Source organism: Centrocercus urophasianus, unplaced genomic scaffold, assembly GCF_019232065.1.
Source record: "Centrocercus urophasianus isolate 14NV4802_14NV808 unplaced genomic scaffold, USGS_Curo_1.0 seq_18, whole genome shotgun sequence".
NCBI classification, from domain to species: domain Eukaryota; kingdom Metazoa; phylum Chordata; class Aves; order Galliformes; family Phasianidae; genus Centrocercus; species Centrocercus urophasianus.
The window spans coordinates 8,167,771-8,183,273 of record NW_024884733.1 but is presented as its reverse complement, the minus strand read 5'-3'; the positions used below and the strand labels follow the sequence as shown (position 1 = coordinate 8,183,273).

Below are 15,503 nucleotides of genomic sequence, written 5' to 3'. Positions count from 1 at the left end.
GTTTTTACACTTTCACATGGTGACTTTCTTCTGAAAGTTAGATGTTTTGGTGGCTGTGGTGGGTAAACTGCAGTACAGACACATCGTCCCTGGGATGCAGGAAAGGTTGGGGAGGAAAGGCAATGGGGCCGTACAAGCATAGGCTGAGAAGTTCAAACCTGCAGGTAGTGGGAGGTTATTCCTAGCAGGGCTTCAGCCCAGTCCTGAGCTGGTGGCAGGGGCCCAGGGGAGATACTGGAGTCTTGGGGTAACTCAGAGGTCTGTAGGAAGTCGCTGCATTAAGATGAAAGGACCCAGGGTGGGGAGTGGCTCTTTGGTCAGGACAAGGATTAGTTTTTAGATGTTTATTTTCATGTTTCTCCCTTCAGATTGAATTCCGCTGTTTGTAAGAAATCTTCTGTTCTAACGTATTCTTTGGTCTCCTACTAAAGCATAGCTTTGGAGGCTAGGAGATATTTAGTGTGTTCAACTTGAAGAAAACGGGGAGGTTTCATTTCGAGTTTCTGGGTGAGTGAGGTTCTTGCAGTGGTATTGCTGTGGATGTGCTCTGCTGATTCTGGGGAAAGCTGTAAAGTAATTGTCAAAGTGCCTTTCTATACTATTAATGTTTTTTTAACTCTGTTTATGAAATACCCGCTCTTCCAGTATCCGCAAAATGGCAGAGGGTAGAACATGTAGGAGTTAAGAGGTGAGATAGATATAGTAAATCAATAATACAGTAACTTTTCCTTGTTCTTTTTTTCACAAACTTCTGGAGCAATATCTTTTCAGTTCTAATGCAGACATAACTGTGACTGACTCTCAGAGAAATGTTGTTCTATACAAGATGGCCAACTTATTTACCACGGCATGTGCAGAACAGAATCAGCATGTCATTATCAACTAAAATATAAAGGCTGCCCTAGATAAGGGGGACTTAAATTACCTTTGCACATCAGCTTCTGACAACCCATTAAAGGGGATGCTTGGAGGACCAGAATCTTTCTAAATGCTGCATTTGTGGCCCTTAACACTCTCAATTCAGCTTCCAAATACCTATGCAGGATGGACCCAGAGTAACTCCATGCTCTGTGTCTTTAAATTAATAATACATTTACGAGTTTACATAAAACTGTTTAATTCAATGGATCGTCTGTCATTTCTTCTAAGAAATTCTCATTTAATATTAAAATGTATCTGAAAAGGAATTGAATCTCCTGGTCACCATCCAGGTTTTCCCTCAGGTTAGGTTTCCCTAGTTATGGCCTACAAGGAACTGGAGCAGCAGCTGCTCAGCAGTGGCTCTGGATCACACAGCATTCCCTGCATTGTTGGTGGCGGCCGTGTCACAGTTCTGAGCCTCAGGAGCATGTGCTGCCCTCAGGCCTTCATTCTTCTGTCATGCCCTCACTGCCTTTCTGGGATAAAAGCCCTTGCTGTCTCTGCTGACCCCACAGCTAGTGTAAGCTGAGTTTCACTGCTCCGGCTCCTGTCCTTGGGCTGGTACGTGCCAATGGTGGGCTCCTGTGTTAGCATTCAGGGGTATGCTGTTTCTGAGAGGTCAATGGAGGTTCTGGTTGCAGGTGTGGTAATGGACATGCGAAATTAGGAAATCAGATATATACTTTGTATGTTGTGAGGTGAATTGGTATATTTTTGTACCTATTCCCCAATAGTTATGTTTGCTGTTTCTCTATGCGTTTTTGCGGGTGGTCTTCAGACTAATTCAGAACCTGTATTTCTGTGGTTCTGTGCCACACAGAAGTATTAAGTTCATCTGGAACACAGAGACCCACCCACCTGACACACAGCCCCTTTTTTTTTTTTTTTTTTTTTCCAGTTCCCCCACTTTTATATTATCTGACCTATGAATAAAATGTACTGGTGGCTTTATTTCTTGTTAAATCCCATAGAGGTACGCTCACAACCTTCTACTACAGCTGGCTGTTTCTGCACGTTTTTCTTCCCAACAAGCTGGTTTGTTTTCCTTGAAGTAGAATAACATGTACTCATCTTGGGAGAGACTGGCAAAACATTGTGGTTTTATTGTCATAACTATGGCAGAGCAGTTACTGTGGTGCTGGGAGATCCGTTCCTGGCTGGAAGTTACAGTTGCTAGCATACATTGCTATTGATGTGCTATATTTTCGGTTGTTTAGATTCAGAAAGTGGACAACTCTAATTTCAGAAGCATTACCAAATAATCTTCAAATCATCAAAGTAATAGCTTGTTCCAAAGCTAGATCATCACTAGCTTTAAAATTCTATTTACTATTTTTAGAGCATATGCATTTTAATGTAGATTTCCTTAATATTTTTTTTCTACCAATTAATTGGTCAAATTTTCTGGTATACAGTGTATTAATGTTTTTCTTAGCTACCATTGGCACTATATTGTTAACATCTTATTTATTTAAACAGAGAAACCTCACTGAGTATTTTGTTGCTGTGGATGTGAACAACATGCTGCAACTTTATGCCAGTATGTTGCATGAGAGAAGAATCATTATTACCTCGAGCAAACTAAGCACTGTAAGTACTTCGCACGTCTCCTTTTCAGTAGAATATATTGAGCGTTTCACAAAATGACCTACAGACCTTTGTGGTTTTAGATATGTTCCATGTGTACTCATAAGACAATATCTACATACTTTTCTGATATATGGTTTTAGTCTGGCTCTTGAAGTACAAAAGTCTGATTTATATAAGACCTACTCAGATACATTAAGTCAGGTTAATTATTTTCCTTATCAGTAGATGAGAGTTCTTTAACTCTCCTGAGCTCATTTCTGTGCCTTCTAGCCTAAAAAGAATTCTTAAGGGCTATTATAAGATCTTTATTATTCACTTGTGGCTTATTCCATTGGAGCTACTTGAAAGAAATCAAGGGGCCATAATAATAGCTGCTATCCTAACCTGGTAATAGGTAGATTCATCTTTCTTAGAATGGCTTGGGAGTGCATACTGTAATAGCTCTGATTTGGAGCAGCTCTTCAGACTTATAATAGCATACAACTCAAAATAGCATTTTATTATTAATAAAGGATTTAGACTACTGCCACATTAGATGTTTTTTTCTTTCCTTTTACCTGTGTAGACTGTTGCATTTCATTTTGAAACTACATATAAATATTCAGGTGTTAATTTTGTTCTAATCTTTTCAGAATCTAATGAGGCTTTAGAATCCCCTATATTTTGAATATATACTAAATATTAATTTTGCGTTACTATGAGGCTGTTGCTTTACAAGCTACTTTTGTCATTGGTTTTATTTGCTACACAAATTATTTGGCTTGTTAAGATCAGTCCTTAAAAATACCTTATATTTTTCAAAAGTATCCATAAAACACGTTGTTTTATGTTGTTTCTATGGTGCGAGACCAAAGTTCTATTTCTAAATGCTACTAATGCTACTACCCAATAAGCAAACAATTATTTTCAGCATATACACACAAGTTTGGGTATAGTATTAAAAATTTGTATTTTCCAAGACATGTGGATGCTGATTTCCAGTAAATGTGTGTGTATAAGAAGTGAGAAATGTTGGACTGTAAATAGTGGATTAAAAGCCTTTAACTTCTTTTGAGTCTAAAGTAGACTCAACAGAGGATTAAGAACCATCATGAAAGGCTGACAGTTTTTACAATTCTAGATATTAGCAATTGATTAACACATATATACATAAATTTATATATTATATTCACTGTGATTCTTAATATTGTGTATATCTAAATATATAGTACACATGCTATATACAGTATATATAATCCATAAACAAATATATACAGTATATGCTATATATATATAACACATACTACATTAATGATAATTTGCAGAATGTGGAAATAATTAAGTCTATTAATTAGGGAATGAAAGAAACATGAGGTTGATATATGATTATATGTCAGAAGCCAAATGAACAACTGTAAAACCTGTAAAATGTGTAGTGAATGAATATATTCAGTCTTTAAATTAACGTACTGTGATATATCTTTTAGGCACCAAAGATTTTACTCTATCTTATGACATTTCCATATTCTTTCTATTATTTCCTGTGGAACTGGTCACGGGAAGAATTGGGCATTGCAGTAGAGTAATAAGGTGACCCTAGTGGGCATCAAGAATTTCAAGGGAAAGCCTCTTCAAAGAACCTGACTTGGTACAAGTTCAGGCAATGCAGTAAAAGGAAACATGTAATTGATTTGTTTTATTATTTTTTTGCCAGTTTGGGACACATCTTGGTATGAAAAATGAAAGAAAAAAATATGCCATAAAAAAAATACCCTCAACTGTAACGATGCTTCAGCCAAACCCCTTTTACTGCTCCAGCAGTGAGAAAATAGGAATCATGATGGCAGCTCTGTGCCTGTGGAAGAGGGTCCTGCAGGTGGGCATGTGTCAATGTGCCCCGCAGGATTTGCAGTTGTACTCTCAGCCTACATTTGGATCTTTTTAAGGCATATTGTTGTTCAGCTCAACATCTCAGCTGGCCTCTGTTCCTGTGATGTGACAACAGGAGAAATAGTACCAGAATTACACTGCGTTCATGTACACCACCTTATTTCCACTTTCAGATTCCAAATGACTTCATTCTGGTTATTTTTTCCAGTCTTCTAATATTATGTAAGTTGAATTTAAATGAAATTGCTGCTACATTGTGTAGCATTTTCAATACAGGACTAGGCAAAATTTTTCTTACAGAAGTGAGATGTAATAAAACAAGTGAGTAGTGCTGGCTTATCAGGAGTTTCAGAGAGAATCTGCTTAGCATTTTCATAAACAGAACAGGAGTGATGCTAGGCTTCCTTCCTTACAGAACAGTAGAATTTAAAAATCAAATAAAGCACTTCTCAGGATCTCCTGGAAGAATTCAGTTGAATAGCTAAGAATCATTATCAATAATCAATATTTTTTACACGTTTCTTCTTTAAAATGTTGAAATGCCTTATACAGTACAGGTAAGCAAATGGCATGTATGCGAGCTCTATGCAGCAGATTGTTGTGCTGTGAGAGTTGCACTTCAATATTCCTGAAATACAGCTTGATATATATATAGCACTCGTTTTGAAAGAATGATCTTTGCTAAGTGCAACTTTCTGTTAAGGGAGTTGTGCCTTATCTCTGAGGTTAACTGAATACCAAGTGTTTATGTCAGTTCATGGGGTTTGGGTTGTGATGTCACCTCCAGTTATCACTTCTGCTTTGGTTCGCTATCTCAGAACAGGGACTGATAAAGAGAAAGGCATAATTCAAGGCCACGCTTAGTTTTTCCTCATCCTTGTTGAGGGGAGGAGAGAAGTGTAGGGAGAGGGGTAGAGGACTACTCTGTAACTTTAGCATTGTTGCCCTGTGAATTTCATGCTTTCGTTACTTCAAGTAAAGGATCAGTCCTGGGAAAAGACAAAAGGGAAAAAGAAGGATGCAAAGATGCTTTTTTAAAAAGGTATACTTCAGTGGAAAAGGGAAATAAAGAAAAAAAGTTTCTTGCATTTAGTTATTGAATAGTAATTTAAATTTTTTAAAAAAAGATAATTACCAATTTATCTAAGAGGCTTTGATTCAATTGTCAGCTTATATTTTATTTCAGCTGTTTGTTCTTTTGTAAGCATTTCATATTTACAATTGCCATGTAGTTATTGCATCTGTCTTTAAACTCTGTATATCCCTTTAAATACTCCTTTGATGGAGATATTTATCTATTTGCCATACCAATTACTACAAAGGTAGAAGTGGAAACTTCCCACTGCTCCTTCCTGTAATAGCTTCTGGGTCATTATTTGACCTAAGTGTTGGTTCTTTTATGAGCTTGACTTTCCAGCCCCTTTAGTAATGTGATTATCACCAACCTCACAGCTTGCTTTAGGCTCAGTGTTAGAGTGAGACAGATTCAGCTAGCCTGAGGATTATGCTCTGTAAGATACATTTGCAGCAAAAATTGCCATTTCTGGCTTTTGAACGGTAAACTCAGGAAGAGAAACAAATTATCTGCTTTGAAACATACGAAAGAATGAATGAAACAAAGGAATTGATTTATTTGCGGTGCGACTGTTGTTTCATTTTAACTGTAAAAGGAAGACGTTTCCTAGATGCCATACTGTATATTCTTGCACAGCACTGTTTCCTCACTCCTCACAACATCTGCGTGTATTCTTGTTAGGTGCATGGAGCTGTGAGAGTTTCAGTACAAATAAGTTTTTAATTTAATCTCACTATAAATTATTAAAGTGCTGGGGAAGGCTTTTCCAGAAAGGCTGAACTACAACATTGATTTTATGCATGCTGGAGGCAGGCCCTAGATGTTGAGGCCCCAAGTGCACCTGCTGTGGTAGTCTACCAGAACATCATACCATACTCTCATGTATTCAAAGCAAAGGAATAAATCATGATTTTACAACAGTGCATCAGTTGACTTATTGCTGTTTTGTGACCGGAGGTAGGAAGGATTGCTGTTTAAAGCCATGTCATCGGTTCTCAAGTCACTCAAGCATGAAAGCTTGTCATATGCCTCTGTAATTGTACCTCACCAGCCTTTCTCTAACTAGTCAGCTGGGGCTGTGCGTTTTGTCTCAAACACCCAGCTGGCCAGTGTCTGACAGGAGCTTTCTCATCATCCTGTCAGTAATATGTTAACTAGAGTGTATCTTCTGCGGCCTACAGTGGCAGGTGGAAAGGATGCTACACTTTAAAGCAAATGTCTAAACGTTATCTCCATTTTGACCAATATTTGTTTTAGGTAATACGAGTCTGATGTGTCAGAGCACTGTGGCTGCAGTGTTCTGCTTTGTGCTGGCTTCATTGGTGCTCCCTGTAAGAAGGAATGTATATGTCAATAAAAGACAGATTTCTTTTTTTATGTGCTGAAAGAGCACTGAAAATCGCCTCCGTGCAATGTACGCTTGTTGTAGTATTTTTACTGTTGCTTATATGTGAAGAGAGCTTTGTGCAGTTCACTTGGTTGTGCTAGTTGGTCTGAGCAGTAGTGTTCTTTGCCTCCGCTGCCTTTTTGGGTACAGTTGTGCTCTCTGTGGTTAATCAAGCAATGGGAAGTTGAGAATGCTCCTTGGAGAACGTGATGCAGGTGAACAGCTGAGTGGGGGGCCAAGCAATTCTCACTTGAACACGTTATTTTTGTGAGTCATATCACGCCTTTTACATCTAACCCAAAATCTAAGACTCTAGAGTTGATTCCAAAATCCGTTTGTCCCAAAACAGCAATACTATCAACTGATTCAGAAGGCAACTGCAGTGTTTGTCTATTTCTCACATTTCATTTAAATTTTCTTTGTGGTGTATGTGTTGCAGATTGCTGGGTATACTTAAAAAATGAGCCAAGAAGTGCTTTGTGACTGGGCCAGATAGCTGAGGTGTGATTTTAGGAATGCAGTGCACATTAGTGTGGAGCCTAGCAAGATACAGTTCTTTTGTTTTGTTTTTAATTGGTGTACAAAGCTGACTATTTATGGAGATGTTTCTCTGCTGCAAAGTAAAGATCCAAAACAGTGAAAGAATTGGCTCTCTACAAGCCTTTCAGGTTGGGAAAACAAAGGCATTGTATTAGGAACTGTCATACAGCTTAGTGACAGCATCACGTTTCCTTATGCTGATGTGATACTCCCAGTTCTAATTCAATCACCTATAGCTACAATATTTTTTTCATTCTGCACTACAGCGTAGTTACAATTTTATCTGAAAATGTACATTGTTTCATAGATTGATTTCAAACAATGCTATCCGAGTAATTAAAAAGAATATAGACTTGAAGTGAAATTCTTATCTCAAGTTCTTGCGAGGTAGTACATTGTGGGCAGAAATGTGTTAAAGACTAAATTTATCTCTTAGAAAATAGAAACGGGTAGGAATTTATCACTAACTTGCCAAGCAGCACAGATATTCTGCTGATACTTATTGAGCTCCCAGAAGTATTGTTAGAATTCATTTTGAAACGTTAGGTCAATTAGATCATTCGGTTTGTGCACAGAAGGAGTGGTGGCATTTAATAATTAAGAGTTCAGGTATAAGCAGTCTAAGATGAACTGGCCAGAGGTGAGATAAGTTGGCCAGAGGTGGATGCTGTGAGTGCAGCTGGGGTCCTATCAGTGTGTGCTGCTAGCAGTGGAATTATGCGAACAGGGAAGGGAGATGTCAATATGTGGCTAGGATCTACAGCAAGAATTAGGAACTGGAAAACTCTTTTTTTGGAAGTTCAGAAAATCTGCAGATTGCTATTACTTGTCACCTTGTGTAAAACTCGCAGCACTGTAAAAACTGGCTGTCATTTAAATACAAATTCTGTGGAAGGAAAGCATTTTGTCATACAGAGTGATCTATACATTCATTTCAAAATAAAATTTTCACTTTTTCAGAAAAAAAGAAGAAATGCAAGATTCAGATATAGGCAAGAGTTTCTTTCTCTTGCAATTCATGTGAACTTTGGCAATCCAGTAAATTCTACCAAACAAAATCTCATGTACAGCTGTGGGTTGGGCTGCATGAAAATGGGAATTGAAGGGGTCCATATGCTGCTATGGATGACCAGCACTGTCTCATGTGAGAAGAGGAAACATGAAGATGAGTTACAGAAGAGTATGTGAATGTACTGCTAGCTCTCTGTTCTGGTATACCATTATGACAAGGCTTTTTCACATACTGCCTTATTGTTTTTTTTTTCTGAAATTCGCCGTTGGTGAGATGAATTATAACATAGTGGTTATCTCTAGTCTTGCAGTAAATAAGTTGTCTGTCAGTTATTCACAAGGAAGCTGTTCCCTGCTGCTTCTTAATTAGTGTATGGCAGAAGAACATACCATGGAGTTTCTCTGGGGGAGGAAATGTTAATAAAAACTATTTTCCTGGAAACTTTTCTTTCAGAAGCAAGGAACATTTGCAGAACTCCCTTATTTTATGAGAGGATAGCTCTTCCTATATAGAGAGTCATAAAATAGATGAGGGAAGAGAGGTGGAGTTATGAGATGGTCAGAAAAAAGACATAAAGATGTATAGATACATGCTCTTCTGTCGTTTTTTGAGAGAGAAGAGGTAAAGCAGGTAGGAAATGAATGTTAAAATGAGAACAAACAAGTTATTAAGAATATGCATAGATACTTAAGAAAATGAGGGAACTGAAATTAACATGGTGAAAAAAAGCATAAATAGTTTGTTATAGAGAAAATGAGTATCAGTAGGAGGTGCGTCAGTTAACCTAATCTGTAATGTGGTGGTATCAAAGCTGATATGACTAACTTCCAAACATTTCTTTTTCTGCATAAAACATAAACCAAAGAAAAAAAAAAACCAAAACCTTTGGAATGGTGAAACTGAGTAACTGAATAGTTACGTGGTTCTTCCTATGCAAACCACACCTACTTGTGCATATATGTACCTCAGATTATCCATAAAAGTGCCTGTAGGTCCTCAATGTAAGCATAGTATGCTTACACTGATGATGCTATTCCTTACCGAGTTTTCTTATGTCTACTACCACTTCAATTTTATTTTCTGCTCAGCTTCTGTTATTGAGAAATGTGTCATTCTTGAAGCCATAGGCAAGGAACAAACTGTGTCTTCAGTCTTTTCCTTTACAAACTAATGCACAGGAATGATGCCATAATGCTGCTTTGTGAATCAAGAATTGCAAGAAAAGAATGAAATTGATTGTATGTGAAGTGCTGTCAAATTCATGAGCAACACTCTTCTCTTCCCTTTCCCTTTTCTAGAATAAGGATAAAAGGAAGTGAATAACACTAAAATAAAACACCAGAGACTAGCTTTTAATATTACTTTCTTCTCTGTATTTCATTTTTACAATGGATGAAGTTAAAATTTTCATCTGTGGTCTAGAAATGCTTCTCTGTTCTCTCCTCTATTTGAGGAAGAAGTGCTGGGGGCCTCAGGAGGAAAATACATTATGGCTCACTTAAGGCCTTCTCTTTTTTCTTCTTTGAGGTTATGGGGATGGCAGATGGGAAACTGTTAGCCAGGAGCTAAATTAAAGAAATGCATGAGAAGCGGCTTTGGTTATCATGGCTTGGATAGTACACTCTGGTCTCTTTTGCTGCTTAATATATATATATTTTTTTTTAATCAGTGGCTTCTGTCTTCTTTCCAGTGCCAGCAGAATAGACTAAGTGTATGATTTAGTCTGACTATATATATTCTTTAGAGCTGGGGAGGGTTATATGTTCTGTACTACAAAATGGCCAAAGCAAGGGCTCGCTTCCCATTGTTAATTCCCAGCAGTCTTCACCTGCCCATTCAAGAAGTGGATGAGAAAACTTGCTTTAGCAAGCATTAAATGTCTGTTTCAGATTGGGGCCTAATTTCATTCTTGACCAAACAAGATTTAGATATGGAGGTCACCTGTGACAAAGTTGATGATCTTAGGGATTTTGATAAAGAAGAGATGCTTCCTTTCATCTGATGAAGGCTTCTTCAGAAAGAGCCTATTGCTTTCACAGGAATTCTAATGAATGCGAGTGCTGGGGTAAGTGCAGTAAGAGTTGGTCCAGGTTGATGGCAGCTACCGAGTTAGGAATGGTGACCCTCTACATCTTATTGCTGTAGGTATAGCTAAGTAGATGAGTTAGCAGAATCTTTGACATCTTTCAACATATGTGTGGTCAAGGCAGTGGGAGGGAAACGTTTCTTTAGCCCAGTGGCACTGTGAGGGAGGAGGGAGAGAGCACTCCAGTAGGCATTTCTGGACATGGTGTTGACAGAGATTGACAGTGTTTGAAGGCTTTTCAGGAAATGGTTTTATCACAGTAATTCTTTAGTTACTTACTGTAGATTTTGAAAGGTTGTACAGTGTCATGGGTTAATTTTACTTTGTCTAACTTCTGTTGCCATTTTTGGCTTTCAGACAAGATTCTGCTAATCAAATTCCATACTTCTAGCTTTTGCACTGCAATGTGTGCAAGCCTTGTCACCTGTGCTCTGCATCTCTTTCTACCTTGGGTTACTGAAACTGCTTTAAATAAAATTATTCTTTATAGGAAGTAAGAAGTAGATTAGAAATAATACTTCTATACAGAATAATTGTTTTTCATATTATTCATTGAAATTGTGTAAGTAATGGGTGTAAAATAAACATAATATGAGTGGAAAATCTTTGTTCTTGATATATTGCTCTGTTTTTTTTTTTTAACAAAATAAGGTACTCATTTTAAAATCAACAGTTCATTAATAAATTGAGTATTGGAGTAGCAGATACACACACTAGAGTTATTATAGATACATGGTGGGGAAGGTGGAGCTGTCCTGAAGTGGGTAAACCTGTTTTGATCAAGGCTTGAATTAAAGCTGTTCAGACTGTTCCTGTTCAGCACTGTGTAAATTTTGAACAGTCTTTCCTGAGTTGCAGCTCAGTGCTGTGAGGAGAAAGGGAACTCCTTGGTCTCTTGAGGATTTGTGCATCATCTCAGCCTTGCTGGTAGTTGGTATTAATCAGTTAACTGTCACCCAATAATGAATTTTTCTTACAAACTTTGTAATGTGTTCTTCCACTGTTTGGAGAGACCATATTATCTGCTCACACTTAGTTCTGACATATTTATATATATATATTTTTTTTTTTTAATGAGGAGAAAGGGAAAATGACTGTGCTGGAATCGCTGCAGAATTTTAGCAAAAACAATGCTTGCTTTCCTGGCCATGTGGTGAAAGCTGAGATGGTGATGCTGACCACAGTTACCAGAAGAGACCTAAAGCTGAAATTTTCAGTTGTACTCTAATGTTAATAAATTAACTGATAGAATGGGACACAATTTTATTCTTCTCAAAACACAGGCAATTCAAAATTAAATTTTAATGGACTCAAGTTGTTTATGTGATTTAAAACCCCTTTGTTTCAACCCATTTTTAATATTACATTAAATAAAAGTTTCAACCTGGAAGAAATTGTTTGAAATAAAGAAAAATGCTCTAAAGAAATAACAAATGCTGGAGATATACTGAAAGTTCTGTTCAATATTGACACATGGAGTTCAAAAGACGAAAGCTTCATTTAAAAATCGCCAGCCCATTTTGTAATGGGCACCTTACAATGCTGGTAGTATTCTCCAGTGCAGTGGACTCTAGGTGTATATTCCAATGTCATTCACTGCTTCAAACCAGATGATAAACTATCAAATTTGCAATATGTAGGCCCTGCAGAAACATTCTGCTCTCAAAAATTTAAGAATGTTTAGCATATTATAGAGTTGAGCACTGATTTGTGTTTGTGTGTATATAAATACAGCAAATTTTATGCAAGTTTTACTGTAAAAGCAGTCTGAGTTCCCTGCTGATGTAATCTCCAGTAGTCACAGGCTAAGTAGGAAAGGTTTTACAAAGCTTTGAAGAGAATCTCGTGATTTAGGTTAATAACTGCCTGTCCTGAAAAGGAGATTTTTCAAATCTTTGCTGCTTCTCTGAATAATTTGTTTAAAAGTGGATCATGACCAAACAGGCTCCATGCAAGTACCTTTTTCCATAAACAGTGCAAAGGACTGTTTTCTGCAAAAGGCCTCACCAGATGTGCTTCTCTCAGTCAAGTAACAGAGGCTGGTTTCTCCACTTGGAGCTTTCTGCCTTCCCTTCTCCTACATCGGCTCCCTGCAGGTGCTCGTTCCTGCTTGGCTCTTTTCCTAGGCATAGCAGCTGTCAGATGTCTTCTCCCCAAATCCAGTGGTCATCTCTGTAGACCTCCAAGCACAGATAGAAGAATTTGGAAGCTCACTACCTGTGTGTTCACTTGAACTGGTTGCTTTGGACTTGCAACGTTATTCTGAGATTTGCAATATTCTGTATCTCCTTCTTTTAATATGTGCGAAACTGACAGTTAAAAAGATATGTTACTTAAATAGCTGGTGCCTTTCACTGTTGAAACACTTAAAAAGAAAATTTGCCAGAAAATGTGTTTTGATATGAGATTGGTAATTATCATATCAGTATTTGCTTAAAGACTGAGTTGGCACAGTATTTAAAATGTCACACGGTTTGAAGAGTAGCAGAATCCCTTAGCCACTTGTCTTGGGGGCTGTGTACAGCAGGAAACTGAAACATATTCCAGCCATGTTAAAATATTTGGAAATCTACTGCAGTAGCATAAATGGAAATTTGGAAAGGAGGCGTTAGATTGAAAATTATAGGAAATAAGGGTGAGGGCCACTAGAGCAAAATATTGATGCATAAGTAATCTTTACCATTCCTCCTAGAAATGCTGATTTTTATTTTTTGTTTTTGTTTCACATGCTAAATGTCAGTCTGAGTGCTACACCAAAATACAGATTCTGAAACAAAAGTTAATAAAACTTCTATTATTTTAAATGGAATTGTCCCCTTTCTCTGCTAAAGCAAGAGCTAAAATACAATACAGGCATAAGACAGAAAAATATTTCTTTATTCAAATTGTATCGTCATGCTAATTCATAATTTAAAAACACTTATTAAGAGGAGGAGGTAGATGTATACATCAGGGGGATCACCCACGTAACCGTATGCTCAGCTTCATTTCGGTCTGTGATTGAATTACACCCTGATTTTTATATATATAGGTAGCATGTGTAGGTAGTCGTGATTTGAAATTTATATTCTGTGAAGACTATTATGTGGTCATTATGATTACTTGGAGTGAATATGGAATTATTAAAGGACCAAAACCCATGATATTGAGCTTGATTTACACTATTTGTAGTAGAAGTTAAACACAGAAGGGGAAGAATACGAAAATAAAGCTCATAAATCCCACCACGTAGGGAAGGGGTAAGTGTTTATTAATTTAATCCCTCAAATCAATTAATTCTTAGTCACCAAGCTCTAATTATTAAAACAGCCTTTTTTGTAAGTCTGAACGGAGAGTAATTGCAGCTGTTTGCTGTGAAACTAGGAAGCGAAATGTTAATACGAACCGACCAGTTTAAGTAGGGGATGATGATATCCTTGGCTTCCTGCAGCAGAGCTGTCAGGCGCGGGCCGTGCGCCGGTCAATGGTGACATCCCGTGTGTCAGCGAGCAGCCTCCCGTCGCCTTAACCCGCAGCTCACACCGCGCTCAAGCTCCAACTGTCGAGCGCTCAGGTCCCTTGGTACTGCTGCAGCTTCCAGCTCTCCTGACTGGCTCATGTTTCATTCTTTGGCAATTTGCCCTAATGATATCCCTTAGGAGCTTTCAGACCCTCTTCTTTTCCATATTTAATCGTGTTATATTAATCTGAGTGCTGAGCAAACTGTGGTGCACAAATTGTAATTGTCCCTGATTTCTGCTGCGGTGTTCTTCTAATGATTTTTTTCTCCTTTTTAGTGTAAAAATATATATACAAAATTACAGCGTAATTTTTATTTACAGGAGTAACTGTCTAAGTCAGCCTGGGTGTGAAAGCTTTAACTGCTGATCTGTTTCACCAACAGGGACGTTTTTTCCTGTAAAATCCATAATATTTTAGCACTTGCTACATAGGCAGGATTTACATTTAATTTTTAGCTCTTCATTTTGTTACTGTAAAAGTACACATCTAATAAAGGGCAGCGATAATCAAGTTAACCTCAGACAGTAATTTTGTTGTGATGTAAAACATTAGGACAGTCTTGTCTTCTTCTATAAGCTTGGAGTCTTCTGTGTAGGGCATTTCCTTTGTGTGTGCTTCCATGCTCAGCCTTCATTAAGCGATGCTGGTAAGTAAAGCAGGAAAGCAGAAGGACAATATAGCATCAATAGCAGAAATTGCTCTCTGGGTGTGACCTGCCAAACCTGTGAGAGACTGTGTTAAATCTTATGGCTGAGTTTCTTATTTTTTGTTTCAAGCGCAGTTCTTACCCTAGTTGATCTCGTGTAAGGCTTTATTTATACATATGAGTATGTATATGAATGTGTGTGTATATGTATATAATTTTCGTCTTGTTTTTAGTATTGTATGTGGTGGTTATTGGCTGCCTAATTTTGAACATGATTTTGATATTTTCTCATTCTGTGGTTACCTACTAACATAAATAAAACAAACTGATTCCCTAATAATAATGCCGTACATGAGAGATGAAATCCAAGTTCTTAAGGTATTGCAGATTATTTTGTTTGCTCAAGAAGTGAACAAGGCTTAGCTCCTCATCAATTCCATAGTGATGCTTTGTTTAAAAATTAACCAGAAAACAGGCGAAAAACGAACTAAAAGCGTACAGAAACCAACAGAAACCAGCTGTGCCTACGTGACCATTTTGAATGGAAGCAGATTGTAACTTCTCCTTTCTTGGTCAAGGAGTTCTTCATCTTCTGGTGGTGCTGGCTGCCAGACTTGCCAATTTCTGTTTTAGGAACCAGGGGAGAAAGGCAGAAGTTTTTGAAAGTTGTAACGCAGTTGCATTACCGTCACAAGGAACATTCTGTTTAGATTTATTTTATTTTTGCAAAGGTAGTTTGGAAATAGAGTGACAGATTTAGAATTGAATTCTTCTCGAGTGCAGCACACTTGCGTGGCTTCATGCATGATCAGTTCCCCTTGTTCCAAAGAGGAAGGTGGGTGAGTCCCCATGCTGCCTTTCCAGCCTGGCCCAGCT

The 15,503-nt window shown here is 37.7% G+C and overlaps 1 protein-coding gene across 1 annotated transcript in view; it reads left to right on the top strand.

Moving 5' to 3' along the window:
• Nucleotides 1-15,503, top strand: part of DENND1B (DENN domain containing 1B) — a 144,322-nt gene that overhangs the window by 68,964 nt on the left and 59,855 nt on the right. The window contains exon 9 of the mRNA XM_042818985.1: nucleotides 2,401-2,511. Within this exon, the coding sequence (XP_042674919.1) occupies nucleotides 2,401-2,511 (111 nt within the window). The remainder of the gene's footprint in view (nucleotides 1-2,400; nucleotides 2,512-15,503) is intronic.